At 46.2% G+C, this 15438-nt stretch overlaps 1 protein-coding gene across 2 annotated transcripts in view; it reads right to left on the reverse strand.

Moving 5' to 3' along the window:
• The window catches only part of ST7L (suppression of tumorigenicity 7 like), a 118503-nt gene that overhangs the window by 54616 nt on the left and 48449 nt on the right, over positions 1-15438 (reverse strand). For both annotated transcript variants that reach the window (XM_054980226.1, XM_054980227.1), the window contains exons 9-10: positions 5753-5867; positions 377-449 (exon numbers count right to left, since the gene is read on the reverse strand). In XM_054980226.1, coding sequence (XP_054836201.1) covers positions 377-449; positions 5753-5867 — 188 coding nt within the window. The remainder of the gene's footprint in view (positions 1-376; positions 450-5752; positions 5868-15438) is intronic.

Here is a 15438-nt window from a genome sequence, read left to right on the forward strand (position 1 = left end):
CTCCACAGGCTGGTCGAGGAGGAGAAGGAAGCCGGCTGCCCTGGTGTTAAGGCGCAGTCGGCTGGGTGGAGCCACGTGCTGCCTGGACCCCCGGTGCAGACAAGGGCCGCCCATTTCTGAGGCCACCTGGGGAGAGACCCTCGCGCCCTGGGCCTAGCAATGGCGGCCCGACACTCGCAGGACGGACCCGCCGAGGTGGCCCCGCCCCGCCCCGCCGCTAACACTGCCAGGGGGCGCCCCAGCGCATGACAATCTGCTTATATTGAAGAGCTTGTTTTTAGAGTTAAAGCCCACTAAGGACAGGCTTTCAACCCAGTGCTGTATTTATGCTATAAGTAGTTGGTTTTGATATTGTACTCATCTGAAATTCACTTACCTATCTGAAACCGCTCTGGCCTTTAGCAGTGCTGCTGTGTAACATATTGCTGCTGATTTGGGAAGGCTGATATCTATGGAACAATAAATGGTTGTCTTTAGATCCTAAAGTGAGAAACATTTCAAAATCACCACCTCTGAGGACATCACTTTACATCTGAGATGCTTTATACAGCTGAAACATTTTGAATTATCCTATTTGAGAAGCCGTTTTCAGCTCAGATGCTGTGTGCAACGTTCCTAAGATTTGACATTTAAGATGAACTCAGAATTTCTGTCCACACAAGTGTATGCCAACAGGAACATGTGTCCCCAGGTTATCAGTCCATGGAACAGGGGCCCTTCTGCTCCCACAGAGGGGGTGAATGTAGGCAAAGGCTGTCAACTAAAGTCACCAGAGCTGTCTCTGTCCCATATCTGTCTGAAACCAGACTGAAAAGGGTCTAGAGCATCAAAATTATCCAAGAAGACCTGGAGTTGGTCTATTTCTGCTGCCTCATATACCTAACATTTGAGAGTTGCAAACTGCTACATGCTATAATACCTTTATTAGCACATGTATCTTAATTTTGCCATTTAAGAGGTAGGAAAAAAATAGACACTGGTAGAAAACAAATTCTATTGAAACCAAAAGAAAGCATAAACAAATAAAAGACACCAAAAGAAAGCATACACAATAGTAGGACAACCAGCATATTTTGATAATGTATTATCATCCAACACATGATCTTATGTACTAATAGCCAAGTGGCCCTGATCTTTGGATACTTAAATCCAAACACAGGAGTCATGAAAAGACAAGACAGATCTTCCTGCACACCTGAAAAATGACCCACAGTTGCAGAAAAATCTGCAATTTAAAAATATACACTGGAGGGTTAAAAAAAACCCCACACTGATAAAATAGCTTTAGCTTTAACCAGATGCCCTCAGTGGCTGTTGCTAGGCAATAGGCTTGCTTTCTGTTAGTAAAAGGCAGAGGGAGGGGGCAGGTCCCTTTCCAGGGCTGCCTGGGCCTTTGTGGGAGGATTCAAAGGAGCCAGACAAGAAGCAACCATAGGGAGACTTGATACAACGTGATTTGCATGACTCACCCAGGCCTGACTGCTTTTGCTACTGTTCAACAGCAGAGTCCCCCTAAAAGCCAGCATAGTGTATTGGTTAGAGTTTCAGAGTAGCAGCTAGGAGGCCCTCTTCTGAATAACCACTCTGCTGTGGAAGCTCACTGGGTGACTTTGGACTAGTCACACATACTCATCCTTATCTACTTTACAGGATTGTTGCGAGGATAAAATGGAGGAGGTGAGAATGATTTAAGCTGCTTTGGGCTCCCATTGTGGAAAAATACAGTATATAAATGAAGTAAATTATGAAATATAAGTGACGATGGGGATGGCAGATAAAAGGTAAGTTGTTTACTGGGTTTGAGGAAGAGAAGGTGAGCATATGGAGAATGCCGGGAGGAGGGAGAGAGGAAATAGTGTGGGGAAGGATATACAGGGAGAAGTAAGTGAAATACTACGTGCCAGTGCTTGCCGGTTCCCCACCACGTAACTGGACCTGGCTCACCCAGCACTATACAATTGGGGGGGGGAGGGGGAAAGATGAAATCAGGGGGCAGACAAAGGTGCATGGGAAGGAGAGAAGGAAGCAGGAAAAGCGGGAGAGGCTATGGGGGACAGTAAAGGGAATGAGGACACGGTGGATGAAGGGAAAATGAGATGCCCCTCCAGCAAGCTCTTAGGGCTCCTACTTGTAGTATATTAATTGTTAAAACTGCAAAGCTCCCAGAAAGGTTCTCACACCATACAGTCAACGTTCAATACCTTAATGTATATGCCAGAATATGCCAGAATTATCACAATATTCAATATATTCAAAGAAACATTAACACTTATAGACAATAATACATCATCAGTAAAAATGCATACAACGAGCCAGTATAAACACCCTCAGCAAAACATTCTTTCAAGGGAATAAAGTCTCAATTCATTAAGAGATACAATGAAGTGCAAAGTGATGAAATGAATGAGGCAGGGTACATCACCAAGAAGTCCGTGAAGTTCAAGGGTACCAGTCCTCTCAGATTTGTGGGCAGGTGCAATTCTTATCCCGTGTTATGCACTTCTCTCATATGGAAATTCACATGGATGTCCATGGTAATTCTGCCCCAAAGTGCCCTAGAGACTGTTTGGCCCCGTCTGTTTCACATTTGCTGTGCTTCCTCATGGGCATTTAATCAACAGTGTATTGTTTTTTCAAATGCTTTCTTTTTCCAAGTATTCGGATTGCAGTAATTAACGGCTATGGTGCCTCATGCTAGTGAAGTATTCTGATCAACAAACAAAAATTTACCTTAGTTTTCCTTTCCCTGTCCATCTTCATACCAACCCTGCCTGTTGAATAAATTTTCTGTTACCTTTTACACTTTTCTAAGCCTCTTGTGCCATTTCACTTTAAAGGAGATATGGGCCTCTGTGTTTCCTCTAATTATTAAACTTGGGCTGGGTAATAAACCAACTATATATACATTCTTTAAGTGTGGGACAACAGGAATTCTAAAATGCACACTACCAAAAGGCTCCCCGGCTCCAGTAAACAACCTTGTCGGTTTTGGAGGGAAAATCTACCTTCACAGGGAGAGAGCAGGGGCTGCCTGTGCATTATACAGTCTTCACAGGAAACACTTTACAATTTCAAGTTTTTACCTTTTGCAAAGTAGAGCTATATAAATATTTGCCCCTGGATTTAGACAACTGAAATACTTCAATATAATATAATTAAAAATTAAGTTTTGGTATTTAAACAAAACTTGGACAGATAGGCAGATGACTCTACAAACTATACCCTGGGCTACCATGCAACAAACTATCCAAACATCTGGAATTCAGCAAATAGGATAGCTCTTTCTCTCTCTCAATCCTCAGCCTGCAGCTCTCTAACCTTGCTCCAATTATTCCAGATGGCTTGTTAGGAATCAAATAAAGTTTTAAATTCTAAGAAGTCACTGCAGAATTTCCACTCCATAACAAATATATAACAATAAAACACACCACATCTCTCAGTCACTAATGCTAGCTCTTCTAAGCACTGAAATAAATAACTTGGAAAGAGAAATAAGTATATTCTCATTAGCGACAAGACTGCCACAGAAGCACAAGATTACGAACATGGGGCTCAATTCAAATGAATGAACAACTGAAGAGGAAAACTTGGAATGCTACATCCAAGTTATGGATACCTCAAGGCTATACTATTGCAGGGGTTTGCTCTTAGGATTAATCCCACTCAGAATCAGAGAGCTTTGAGTGGCAGGCTATTTCAAGGCTTCAGATTGGGTAGCCTGGGCTGGAAAGAAGAGGGTCTTTTTTTTTTTAGTCTTAGCAGAGAGAGATCAAGTATGAAGGGGCTGAGAGACGAGAGCAGTTTCAACACCGGCAGGAGTACTGGGAAAGTTGGCAAAGAGGTTTGGGAAGTAGGTGTAGCCTCCCAAATGGGCCGAAGATTGAGGATAGATCTTCTAAGGAGAGATGATTTTCCCTACCTAGTCAAACAGGGAGGTAGCTCTAGAAAGCAGAGAGATCCCTGGTCAGGAGTGGTTGAAAATTGCCTGTGGAGACCTTCAGATTCAGTTAACGACTGAAGGAAAGCACGGGGGTGTGAAGAGACGGGGCTTGGGGTACTAGAAAGTGGATACCAGCCTTCCCAACCCCAGAAGAGAAAGAGAATACAGACAGAAAGTATACTAGAGTGTTTGGAAAAAAACAAGGGAAACCAAAGTCTCAAAACATAAGCCTTAAGTAACAGTGAAGAGCAGAAGAATGGAAGTCTGTGCATGTTCTGAATTTTACTGCAAAAAATTTCAACCCCTGACTTCACCTGACTTTTCCCCTCTAATGTAAATCAGCTACTTAGTTATTTTTCAAATTTTAAAAATGTCTCTGGAGCCACTTCAGTGGTTTAAGGATGAGGGAACATCAAACACTCATTCTGCAGTCACTTGATTGATTACTGGGAACCATTCATGGTGCTACTGGTTATCACCTATAGAGCCCTTAATTTGCTTGTACCATATGTGCACGACCACTCTCCTGCTATGCTCCACTGCAACGGCTTCAATCATTTGAACAATGCCTTCTGAAGGTGTCATCTGGCAAATGGGTAACATTGGAAACTGCCCATACACTTGCATTCTCTGCTGTGGGTTCCACCCTGTAGAACTGTCTACCTGAGGAAATCAGGAAGGATCCCACACCTATCATTCTGCTGGATGCACAAAACAGAACGTTCTGGAGGGCATTTTTAGAAATGTTTTGGAGGGCATTTTTAGAAAGGGAACAGAACTGTAGTATAATGGAACAGCTCGGGAGTGAGCTATTATAAGGGAACAGGATTGTAGTCTACTGAAACATTTATTGTAGTTATTTTGCTTTTACTGCATAGTCTTCTACCTTTGTTTATGGTATATCTTGCCTTAGATATTTTTTGTTTGCATTGTGTTCTGTAATCTCAGTTCTATGTCATTGTTTACCGGCTGTCTTACACTGGCTAACTGAATTGTTTTTTATATTTTGAAATCCATCTTGAGTGTCAGCAAGAAAGCAGGCTATAAAATAAATAAAATAAATATGTATACACAGTATTGGATAATGTTTCATTGCTAAAATCTGCAGATTCTTGTAATTTATTCCATTTTGAGATCTTAGCTGTCTGCTGAGTTCCAAGGCACATTCATGGGAAGTTAACATTTATTATAACCCTTGACTACAGAGTAGAAGAAAATTTGCCGGAACTACTTGAATCTACCTTTCAAAGAGAACTGAAGAAGTAAATTTAGCACTGAACTTCAAGAGCACTATAGTTCTTTGATATTAAAAACTTTGTTCTGTAGAAAAAATGGTGTGATGCTGAGAAATCATAAAGAAAAAAGTGGGTTTCTCAGACATTGATTTGTGATTGAAACAGATTAATTTTCTGTTTCAAATAACCAGACAAAATTAGTTTATAATGAATCAAGACTACATCTCCAATAAATGAGAAACTAGTGGTGACAAAATTTTGGTCATATGTAGGAATAGTGGCAGAGAATGCAATACTGACACTTTTTCCAACTACGGGTCTCACTAAGCCACCTTAGAAGGATCAATACAAGATAAAAATTGTACAGATAAATTAGTAGGCATAATACATCTAGAAAACTATTCTGTTTCTGATATTGGCTAATTAACAGACCACTATGATAAACAGCCTAGGATATCTCCTAATGACATAGGGGGCCCAGTATCCACATTAATCCTATGCAGAGTTATTCCAATCTAGGCTTAGACTGGTATAACTCAGCATAGGATGATACCTAATGGCATATATGTATACATACCGTCATACTTTGCTAAGACTGCTTGGACATCAGCATATGCCTGCAGTTCAAGAAGGGCCTCTAGGAGGTTTTCATGAATATTCAGTACACTTAGGACAGGAAATTCTTTCATTAACTAAAGAAAAGAGGAGAGAAACCAATAACAGTTTACAGAAGTTACTGTTGTACACCCCATTCTTAGCACATCTGCTCCTCTAAGTAAACATTCATAAGATCATTCTGTAAGACAGCAACTAGAAGAACTATGTCCACTAATTCACTAAAATCAGTGGTAAGTGATAAGATTGAGATAAGCCTGCCTTATCTCAACAAGTCAACACAGTGGAGGACAAAGTCAATAGCTTCTGGAACCAAATGCCTGTGCATTCACGGCTTTTTTGAAAACGTACATGTTCCACTCATATCATTTGTCTTGAAATGCTGGATGCTGCTTCTCTTCTGCAAAGCAATATTGAAAGGCAAGCCATTTCAAACTTCCCCCACTCTTTCCCTTAACCTTTTTTTGCAGGGGGTTCCAGATCAATGTTTTTATGATATGAACAGTCATAGCTGGGAGAAAAGCATAGCTTCCAGTCAAGGGCTGCTTTCCCCTTTTCCCTGTGTAAAGAGAAGCCAGGGATTCAAGCCATAGCAGATGCAGACTGTGATTCTTTCCTGTATTCCCCTGTATTAAAAAACAAAACTTAGATGCTTTATGAGAAGTAAAATGTGTAAAAAGTAAGAGAAGTCTGCAGCACTATGTGATATTGAAGGGTTTAATAATGTAACTAATAGAAAGAATAAAAGTCAGTTCACTTGTTCCTTAGGGTCACTGTTTCATTCAGAGGAAGTCACTCATCCTTGCAAGTACTGTGAGCTTGTATCTCACATAAACCAGGCCCAGTAACTTTTGGATTTTCAATATGCATTTCAGAGTATTGGTGATGATAAAAAATGCTGTGTTTGAACTATCTAAACTTCTAGCTAATTGCATATAGAAATATACAATTTTAGGAGAATTTTAAAAAAAGATGCCCCCAATACCCTCAATGCATTGTATTGTTTGGCCTTGAAAAATACAGGAAATACGGAGGTCAATCATTATCCTTAAGGAACATCACAATGGCTTGACAACACATTTGGAAGGTTATCAGCTTCATTTATCAGCATGACGTAGATCAAGATAGGCAAAAAACACTTCCAAAGACTCTGAAAAGCAAAGCCCAAATTGTTACTCAGTGTCAGGTCCAGTGTATATCTAAACTGTACTGACTCCATTTTCTAATGCTTCTAGTGTTTGAGTGTTTTCTTCCCAGGTGCACCAGTTCCCAGGCAGCATTCCCACCGGAGGAGACTGTTTTGTCTAACACCGTTCCACCAAGCATTGGCCTTGAAGGAGAGCAGCTTCCCAGGACTGAGAGATGTTGTTTTGAGAACTGTGGGGGGAGGCTGATCCAGATGGGTATTGTTACTCTGTATCTTATGCTGGCTCTTCATTGGTAACAATGATCATGTACCATCCTGATTCTCCTATTCAGGACAGTGGACTATAATGGACCTTTTCTGCAGTAAAGTTTCCTTTTCCAAACAATGGACTTGTGTTTGCTTCTAAAGGGAACCCTGTAGTGAGTGCCTTATCTAGCCACAGTCTGACATTTTGTTACCAATCATGTCTGAGTCGGGCCCAGCGGAATCCAAGGTTGTCCCGGACAGGGATCCTTTGTTTGATCCGTATGCGTCTCCCGACAATCAACCTGTGCAACCCGTGCAAGCCCAAGACTCCCAGGAGCTGGGATCAGCCGGGCACGGAACCGGAGCATCCACTTCCACCCCGCCTCTCATCGATCTCAGTACTCGGGACGAGACCGAAGCCAACCTCGGGGCAAGGCCGAAAGCGACCGCTCTCCCCTTGATTTCGGTACCCACCCCGTCGGAGTGGGGAGCCAGACCCCGAGAAACCAGAGAGCGTCGGGCAGGTGGACTCCATCCGCGAGTTTCGATGGAAGGGCGCCGAAGCCTAGGAACCGTCCCGGAGCTAGACAGCAGCCAACCATGGCGATATTGGAACAGGACGTCCGAGCAGACGGAGGGGGACACGTCTCGCCGCGGCGCCCTGAGTTGGGATTACTCCGAACTTGTTCCGTGGAAAGAGCCAACGGAGGTCCCTGAACAAAGTTGGGAGCAGATACAAGGTCGCACCTATGCGGTGGATACCAGCATCTCGGCCGTGACGGGTATGGCCAAGGGAATTCTAGCCGCGAGATCGAGAGTCGTCCAAGGGGACCCTCCTCCTTGGGGCCCCTTGTCCCCGGTGAGTGCAACGAATGAAGCTTCCGTAAGCGAGCAACCGGGGGCAAGTCGAATGCAACAGTTAGAAGCTAAACTGATGGATATGGAAGAAAGTTTGGCTCATGCCATCCATTTAATTTCGTCAATGGGAGCAGGGGAAAGATTGTCCCCTGAAGAGATGGCGATACAGATAGCTACCCTTCAAAGTGTCATCTCCTATCCGGTGGAGGATGTCCAGCAGCGGCCGTCACCTACCGGCGAAGGGGACACCTATCCTGACGAATCGGGAGAGCAACCCAAGGAACTTCCCGCACAGCAGGAAATTCCACCGAGAAGGGATGACCCGGTTGAGCCACCCGGAGGGACCCCCACCAAACCTCCTAACCAGGGAGGGGATGTGCCGCCAGACGAGACTCCCGTTGAGAGGCCTACGCAAGAGGAAGAAAAGCCAAGTGATACACCGGTGAGACCCCCTCTTACTTCTCCTATAACGGTCCGGCCGAACCAAGCGGGAGCACAAGCGGCTCCATCCGAGGAGGGAGCCCCTCGTCAACCGCGAGATATTGTCCCCGTCAGGCAACCTACGGGGGACGGTCTAACAGCGCCAAGAGGCCAGCCGCTGCTTCCCAGATTAACAACACCCGGAGGGGCAAGCCCGCGCGGCCTTCTACCTGTTCAACCCTCGCCGCTGCGGCCCCTCTCACCTCGACCGCAGCTCATACCGTTGCAGCAGCCCCAGGACCAGCCCGTTTTACCACCCCCGAACCAACCGGGACGGCCTGCACCACTACGACACCTTCAACCCCCTCCTCAGCGGCCGATCTCCACTCAACCACACCAACCTCCTCCACCTCGACAACTACCGCCAACGCCTCCCGTGTTACCAGCCAGACCGAGACTGCCGCCCCCTGCTCGCCCGCCACTGCAGCCTCCGGCCCAACCGAGACCAACCCCAACACCGCAACCACGGCAACCTCCGCCCGCACAGCCAGCCCAACCCCAGCCGGCACCGCCGGTTCAACCGCCGCCAGTACAGCCGGCACCGTTGCCCCGACCGAGACTCCAGTTACCTCCTCCTGTGCCTCAGGCGCAACTAAGACTGCCAATGGACTTTTACCCAGCGCCTGCTCCGAGACAAGAACTCCCGATGGGCTGGGTGAAGCTGGAAGCCACCTTCGATGGGGATCCATCCAAATTGGGATTTTTCTTAGTCCAAGTGGTACAGTTTTTCAACCGTTGGGGGCACCTCTTCGGCAGTGAGGCCAGTCAAATCGAACATCTTGGATCTCGTTTACAGGGCAAAGCAGCAGATTGGTATGTAGGACTATACAATGTCGGGGCCCCAGAACTCGATACTCTCCAGGGGTTAGTGGATGCTATCCGAGCACAATATGAAGACCCCTTAGAAGAAACCAGGGCCAGAACAGAATTGCAAGCCATCAAACAAGGCAGCATGTCAGCAAGAGACTATGTCACAAAATTCCGGCAATTAGCAGCCAAGTGCCCTAGGTGTGAGGAGTCCACCAAGATTATTCTGTTCAAACAAGGCCTTAACCCGAGACTTTTGGACAGAGCTCTCATGCAAGATAATCCCCCCACGTTGTTAGGGTGGATCCAACTGGTTTGCGAAGTAGAGAATCGCATTTTGGAAGTCCGTTTGGTTGAACAACAACAACAAACGGGACAAAGAAGACCATTGACCTTACAGAGGGGAACACGGGGAGCTAGCTACGCCACCCGTGGAGCGAGAGATGTTAGATGGCAACAAGGGCTGTGTTTGCAATGCGGACAGGCTGGTCACTTTGCAGCACAATGTCCTTACCGGCCTGTGCAAAGACCTCCGCTCCAATTACGGCGTCCAACCCTTGCCCCGTTTCCTACGCTCCAACGCCCGACTCCAGCACCACGAGCAAATAGAGGCCGCGGCGCTTCCCAAAGGCCAGCCTCGGAGAGAGGGCTGGAAGCGGAAGAAGTCATGGAATACGATCCCGCTTCCCCAACCGCAGAAGCCAATCCAGAAAGTCCCCAGTCGGGAAACGAAATGGATCTGTCGTGAAAGGACCCAAACGACAGATCCGCCCTAAGCCCGTCCCTGCACGGAACCGGCCGCCTGGGTCCATCTTATTCATGCCAGTGACTCTAATCAACCCAGAGAGGAAGATGCACATTCGGGTGCAAGCTCTCATTGACTCGGGCTGCTCCAGAGACATCATCGCCCCTGCTCTAGTCAATGGACTAGTTCTACCAATTCGGGATTTACAAAATCCAGTAATCTTTGAACAAATGGATGGTACCAACATGAATCCTGTAACAACTGAAACCATCCCAGTGATCACAGGCATGGGACAACATTGGGAAAAAAGATCCTTTGTCATCAGCTCTACTGCCAAGTACCCGTTAATTCTAGGCAGCAAATGGCTATGTGATCACAATCCCTACATAGACTGGGCACAAGGATGTATTACCTTCAGTCATACCAACTGCAAAAATCACCGTTGGAATCAAAACTGGGGCGAAGATCCAACTCATAAAGAAAAGGCCCTTCTCACCCAAGAAGAAGTCAATCAAATCCCCGAACCATACTGGCCTTTTCTAAATGCTTTCTCTGAAGAGGAAGCAGATACTCTGCCCCCGCACCGACGAACGGACTGTGCGGTAGAAATTTTACCCGGAGCCTCACTGCCCAAAGGACGACTCTATCCCATGAGTCTCCATGAACGCGAAGAGCTCCGGAAATTTATTGACACCAACCTCCAACGAGGGTTCATCCGCCCAGCCGCTAGCCCCCACGCCGCTCCAGTCCTCTTCGTGAAAAAGAAGGACGGGGGACTTCGACTGTGCACAGATTTCCGAGGCTTGAATGCAGTGTCCACCAACAACGCCTATCCTATACCGCTCATCCGAGACCTTCTCAACGTCGTGGCCCAAGGTAAGATCTTTACGAAATTAGATTTAAAAGATGCTTACTTCCACGTTCGTATCAAGGCAGGGGATGAGTGGAAAACCGCTTTCAATACGCCCCTCGGACAATATGAATACTTAGTTATGCCTTTTGGTTTGACGGGAGCCCCGTCTGTATTCATGTCCATGATAAACGAAGTTCTACACGAATTTCTGTACAAAGGGGTGGTGGTGTACCTTGATGATGTGTTAATATACTCGGACACAGAGGAAGAACATATTCAAACGGTACGAAAAGTCTTAGCCACCCTAATGAAGAATAAACTACCCATCAAACTGTCCAAATGTGAATTCCATAAAACCGAACTCACTTACCTCGGGTATTGTATCTCCCAAGAAGGTTTGAAAATGGATCCAGCCAAAATACAGGCGATCCAGGACTGGCAGACACCCACCACCCGTAAAGAATTACAATCCTTCCTGGGTTTTGCCAACTTCTATAGAGACTTCATAGCAAATTTCGCCCAAATCACGCTCCCTTTAACAGACTTGCTGAAAACCAAAGATAAAGGGGACCAAGCCAAAAAACCCTCTGCCAAACTGCAATGGACCCCCGATTGCCAAACGGCCTTCGATTGTCTAAAAAAGCAATTTGTAACAGAACCCATCCTCTCTCACCCCGACGAACAATCCCCTTTCATAGTACAGGTCGACGCCAGCGATACGGCGATAGGGGGGGTTTTACTGCAGAAGGGGGAGGATGGTAGGCTACGGCCGTGTGCTTTCTTGTCTAGGAAATTTTCGGAGGCGGAAAGGAATTGGAATGTGTGGGAGAAGGAGGCCTTTGCAGTAACTTTGTTGTTACCGGCCTGTGCAAAGACCTCCGCTCCAATTACGGATCGCGGCGGACAGGAATTGGAATGTGTGGGAGAAGGAGGCCTTTGCAGTAAAAGCGGCCCTTACTAACTGGAGACATTGGCTGGAGGGGGCGCGACACCCTTTCGAGGTCTGGACAGATCATAAAAATCTGGAGGCTCTCCGAAGCCCACGCAGACTGAATGCCAAGCAATTGCGATGGGCGGAATTCTTTTCCAAATTCAACTTCACTCTAAATTATCTCCCGGGCAAAACTAACTTTTTGGCAGACGCCCTATCGCGCATGCCCCAACATAAGAGTAAACGAGAGGAGACTGTCGACACTGTCTTCTCGCCTACGCAACTTGGGGGCGTGGTGACTACTCGCAGCCGTGCCAAGCAGCCCCTCCCGGCCAGCCAAGAGTGGAAATCGAAACTTAAAACTGAAGTGGAGAAGGAGGGGGATAGGGCTCCGCGAAGCAAACTGACCCAATCCCCACAAGGGGATTGGTTAGCCGGGAGCAAGTTTTATGTCCCAGACAGCCTCAGACTGGAAATTTTGCAGCGCTGTCATGATGCTCCCACTGCTGGACACTATGGGTATCTGAAAACTTTGCACCTAATCCAAAGACAATTCTGGTGGCCGGGCATGCGCAAAGACATTTCCCAATACGTTAGTTCCTGTCCTGTTTGCCTCAGCGCCAAAACCAGGAAAGGGAAGCCTCCGGGTCTCCTGCAGCCATTGGAAACGCCAAATAGACCCTGGGAAATAATATCCATGGATTTTATCACTGATCTACCTATCTCAAAAGGACATAATTGTATTTTAGTTGTGGTAGATCTGTTCTCCAAACAAGCTCATTTTATCCCCTGCACTACTATACCTTCCGCTCGAAAACTAGCAGATTTGTTTCTAAAACACATCGTAAAATTACATTCTTTTCCGTCCAAGGTGATTTCGGATCGCGGCGGACAGTTCGTTGCCAACTTCTGGCGGGAGCTTTTGAAAATGTTGAATATTGAACAAGGCATCAGTTCAAGCCACCACCCACAAACCGACGGGCAATCCGAAAAAACAAACCAAATATTAGAGCAGTTTCTTCGTTGCTACATCAATTTTCAACAAGATAATTGGGTGGACCTTCTCCCTCTGGCCGAGTTCTCCTATAACAACAGTGTCCACGCTTCAACGGGGGAGGCCCCCTTCAAAATTGTCTACGGGACTCACTTCAATCCCTTCCCCTTGGATGCACCCCCTCTCCATTCCTCTAAATTGCCAGATGTATCTTCGTGGTGGGGGGAGGCGGCGCAGCACTGGACTCTTATTAAGAAACACCTTGAAAAAGCCAAACTGGATTACAAAAAACATGCAGACCGCCATCGTGTGGCCGAATGGGAATTACAACCCGGAGATCATGTGTATATTTCCACAAAAAATCTAAAACTCGCTCAGACAAGCCGCAAACTCGCTCTGAAATTCCTAGGACCTTTTCCTGTGCGCAAGATAATAAATAGAGTGACTGTTGCTGTAACTTTGCCCAAGAACCTGCGCCATGTGCATGATACGTTCCATGTCAGTCTTCTAAAGAGAGCTCCCATCGACAACAAATGGCACGTCAAAGCTCCACCCATTCCAACTTTGATTGACGACCAAATACACTATGAGGTACAACAAATCTTGGACTCTAAACTCAAACGAAATCAGCTTTTTTACCTCATTAGATGGAAGGACTTTGATTCTGGTTACGATGAATGGGTGAACTCTGCACATGTTCATGCTCCTAGATTAACCAAAGCTTTTCATACTCGCTACCCATATAAGCCAGGGGGGGATTTGTTTTAAGGGGGGCAGAATGTCAGGTCCAGTGTATATCTAAACTGTACTGACTCCATTTTCTAATGCTTCTAGTGTTTGAGTGTTTTCTTCCCAGGTGCACCAGTTCCCAGGCAGCATTCCCACCGGAGGAGACTGTTTTGTCTAACACCGTTCCACCAAGCATTGGCCTTGAAGGAGAGCAGCTTCCCAGGACTGCGAGATGTTGTTTTGAGAACTGTGGGGGGAGGCTGATCCAGATGGGTATTGTTACTCTGTATCTTATGCTGGCTCTTCATTGGTAACAATGATCATGTACCATCCTGATTCTCCTATTCAGGACAGTGGACTATAATGGACCTTTTCTGCAGTAAAGTTTCCTTTTCCAAACAATGGACTTGTGTTTGCTTCTAAAGGGAACCCTGTAGTGAGTGCCTTATCTAGCCACAGTCTGACACTCAACACTATGATGTTGAATTTGAAGCTCTTCAAAGAAATAGTTTTTATGGTAGTATCGGTGAAGTCTATAATTAGGATAAAAGCTAGAGGGAAATGCAAGGGATGACACCTTTAGTCAGCAGTTTTTAAAAACCTATTAAAAAGTAGCCTTGATTAATCAGGCAACATTTTGAACACATGTGAATGAATAACTTAAAAAAACAGCACATGGGAGGTGCCATCTTATTGAACCAGAGGGGAAAGCCTCTGTGAGGAAGCCTAGTGTAAAGTCTCATAAGCCTCATTCAAAAACAAGGAATATTTTTCTCTTACAAAAATGTTTTATTTATGATTACCAAATTCTACATCAATTTGCAATCATAAGCATTCTTTAAAAGATTATTTTAAATCTTTAAAAAAGATTTAAGATTTATTTTTTCTAAGTTAGATCACAGAAACAAAAACTGAACACAAACGTAGACCTAATCAGATTGTAACAGGCTGGTCAGGCCCACTACATGCTCCCTAGACCCCTGCCCGTCGTGGCTGGTGAAAGCCAGTGGCGACATGTTGGGGGCCCAACTGGAGGATATTATGAATTCATCATTGAGCTCTGGGGGGTTTCCCAGTGCATTGAAGGAAGCAGTAGTGAGGCCTCTTCTGAAAAAAACATCCTTGGACCCCACTGACCCGTTCAGTTACCACCCAGTTTCGAACCTCCCATTTCTGGGAAAGGTGATTGAGCGGGCAGTGGTGGAACAGCTGCAGGTTTTCTTGGAAGAGACCTCTGTCCTGGACCCATACCAGGCCAGTTTCCCTCCGGGCCATGGGATGGAGACAGTGTTGGTTGCCCTCATGGACGACCTCCATAGGCGCCTGGATCATGGTGGGTCAGTGCTGCTGATTTTGTTAGACCTTTCAGCGGCGTTTGACACAATCGACCATGAGTTGTTGGCACGCTGCCTCGCTGATGTGGGGATTCGAGGGACGGCCTTGCAGTGGCTTGTTTCTTTTCTCCACAGTCGGGGACAGAGGGTGCTGGGGTAAAGATTGTCCACACTCCAGACTTTGGTGCACGGTGTCCCTCAGGGGGCGATACTCTCTCCCCTGTTGTTCAATCTTTATATGCGCCCCATTGCCCAGCTGGTGCGGAGGTTTGGACTGGGTTGTCATCAATATGCGGATGACACCCAGCTGTATCTGCTGAAGGACGATCGACCTGACTCTGCCCCTGATGCCCTGTTGAGAGCTCTGGAGGCCATGTCTGGATGGGTGGCACAGAGCAGGCTGAAGTTGAATCCCGTGAAGACGGACGTCCTGTACTTGTCAGAGGAGGGGATCCATCTCCCAGCCTTTGGGGGGCACCACTTGTGCACGAACCATCCGTCAGGAGTTTGGGCGTGAACCCGGA

This window comes from Eublepharis macularius, chromosome 5 (genome assembly GCF_028583425.1).
Source record: "Eublepharis macularius isolate TG4126 chromosome 5, MPM_Emac_v1.0, whole genome shotgun sequence".
Taxonomy (NCBI): Eukaryota; Metazoa; Chordata; class Lepidosauria; order Squamata; family Eublepharidae; genus Eublepharis; species Eublepharis macularius.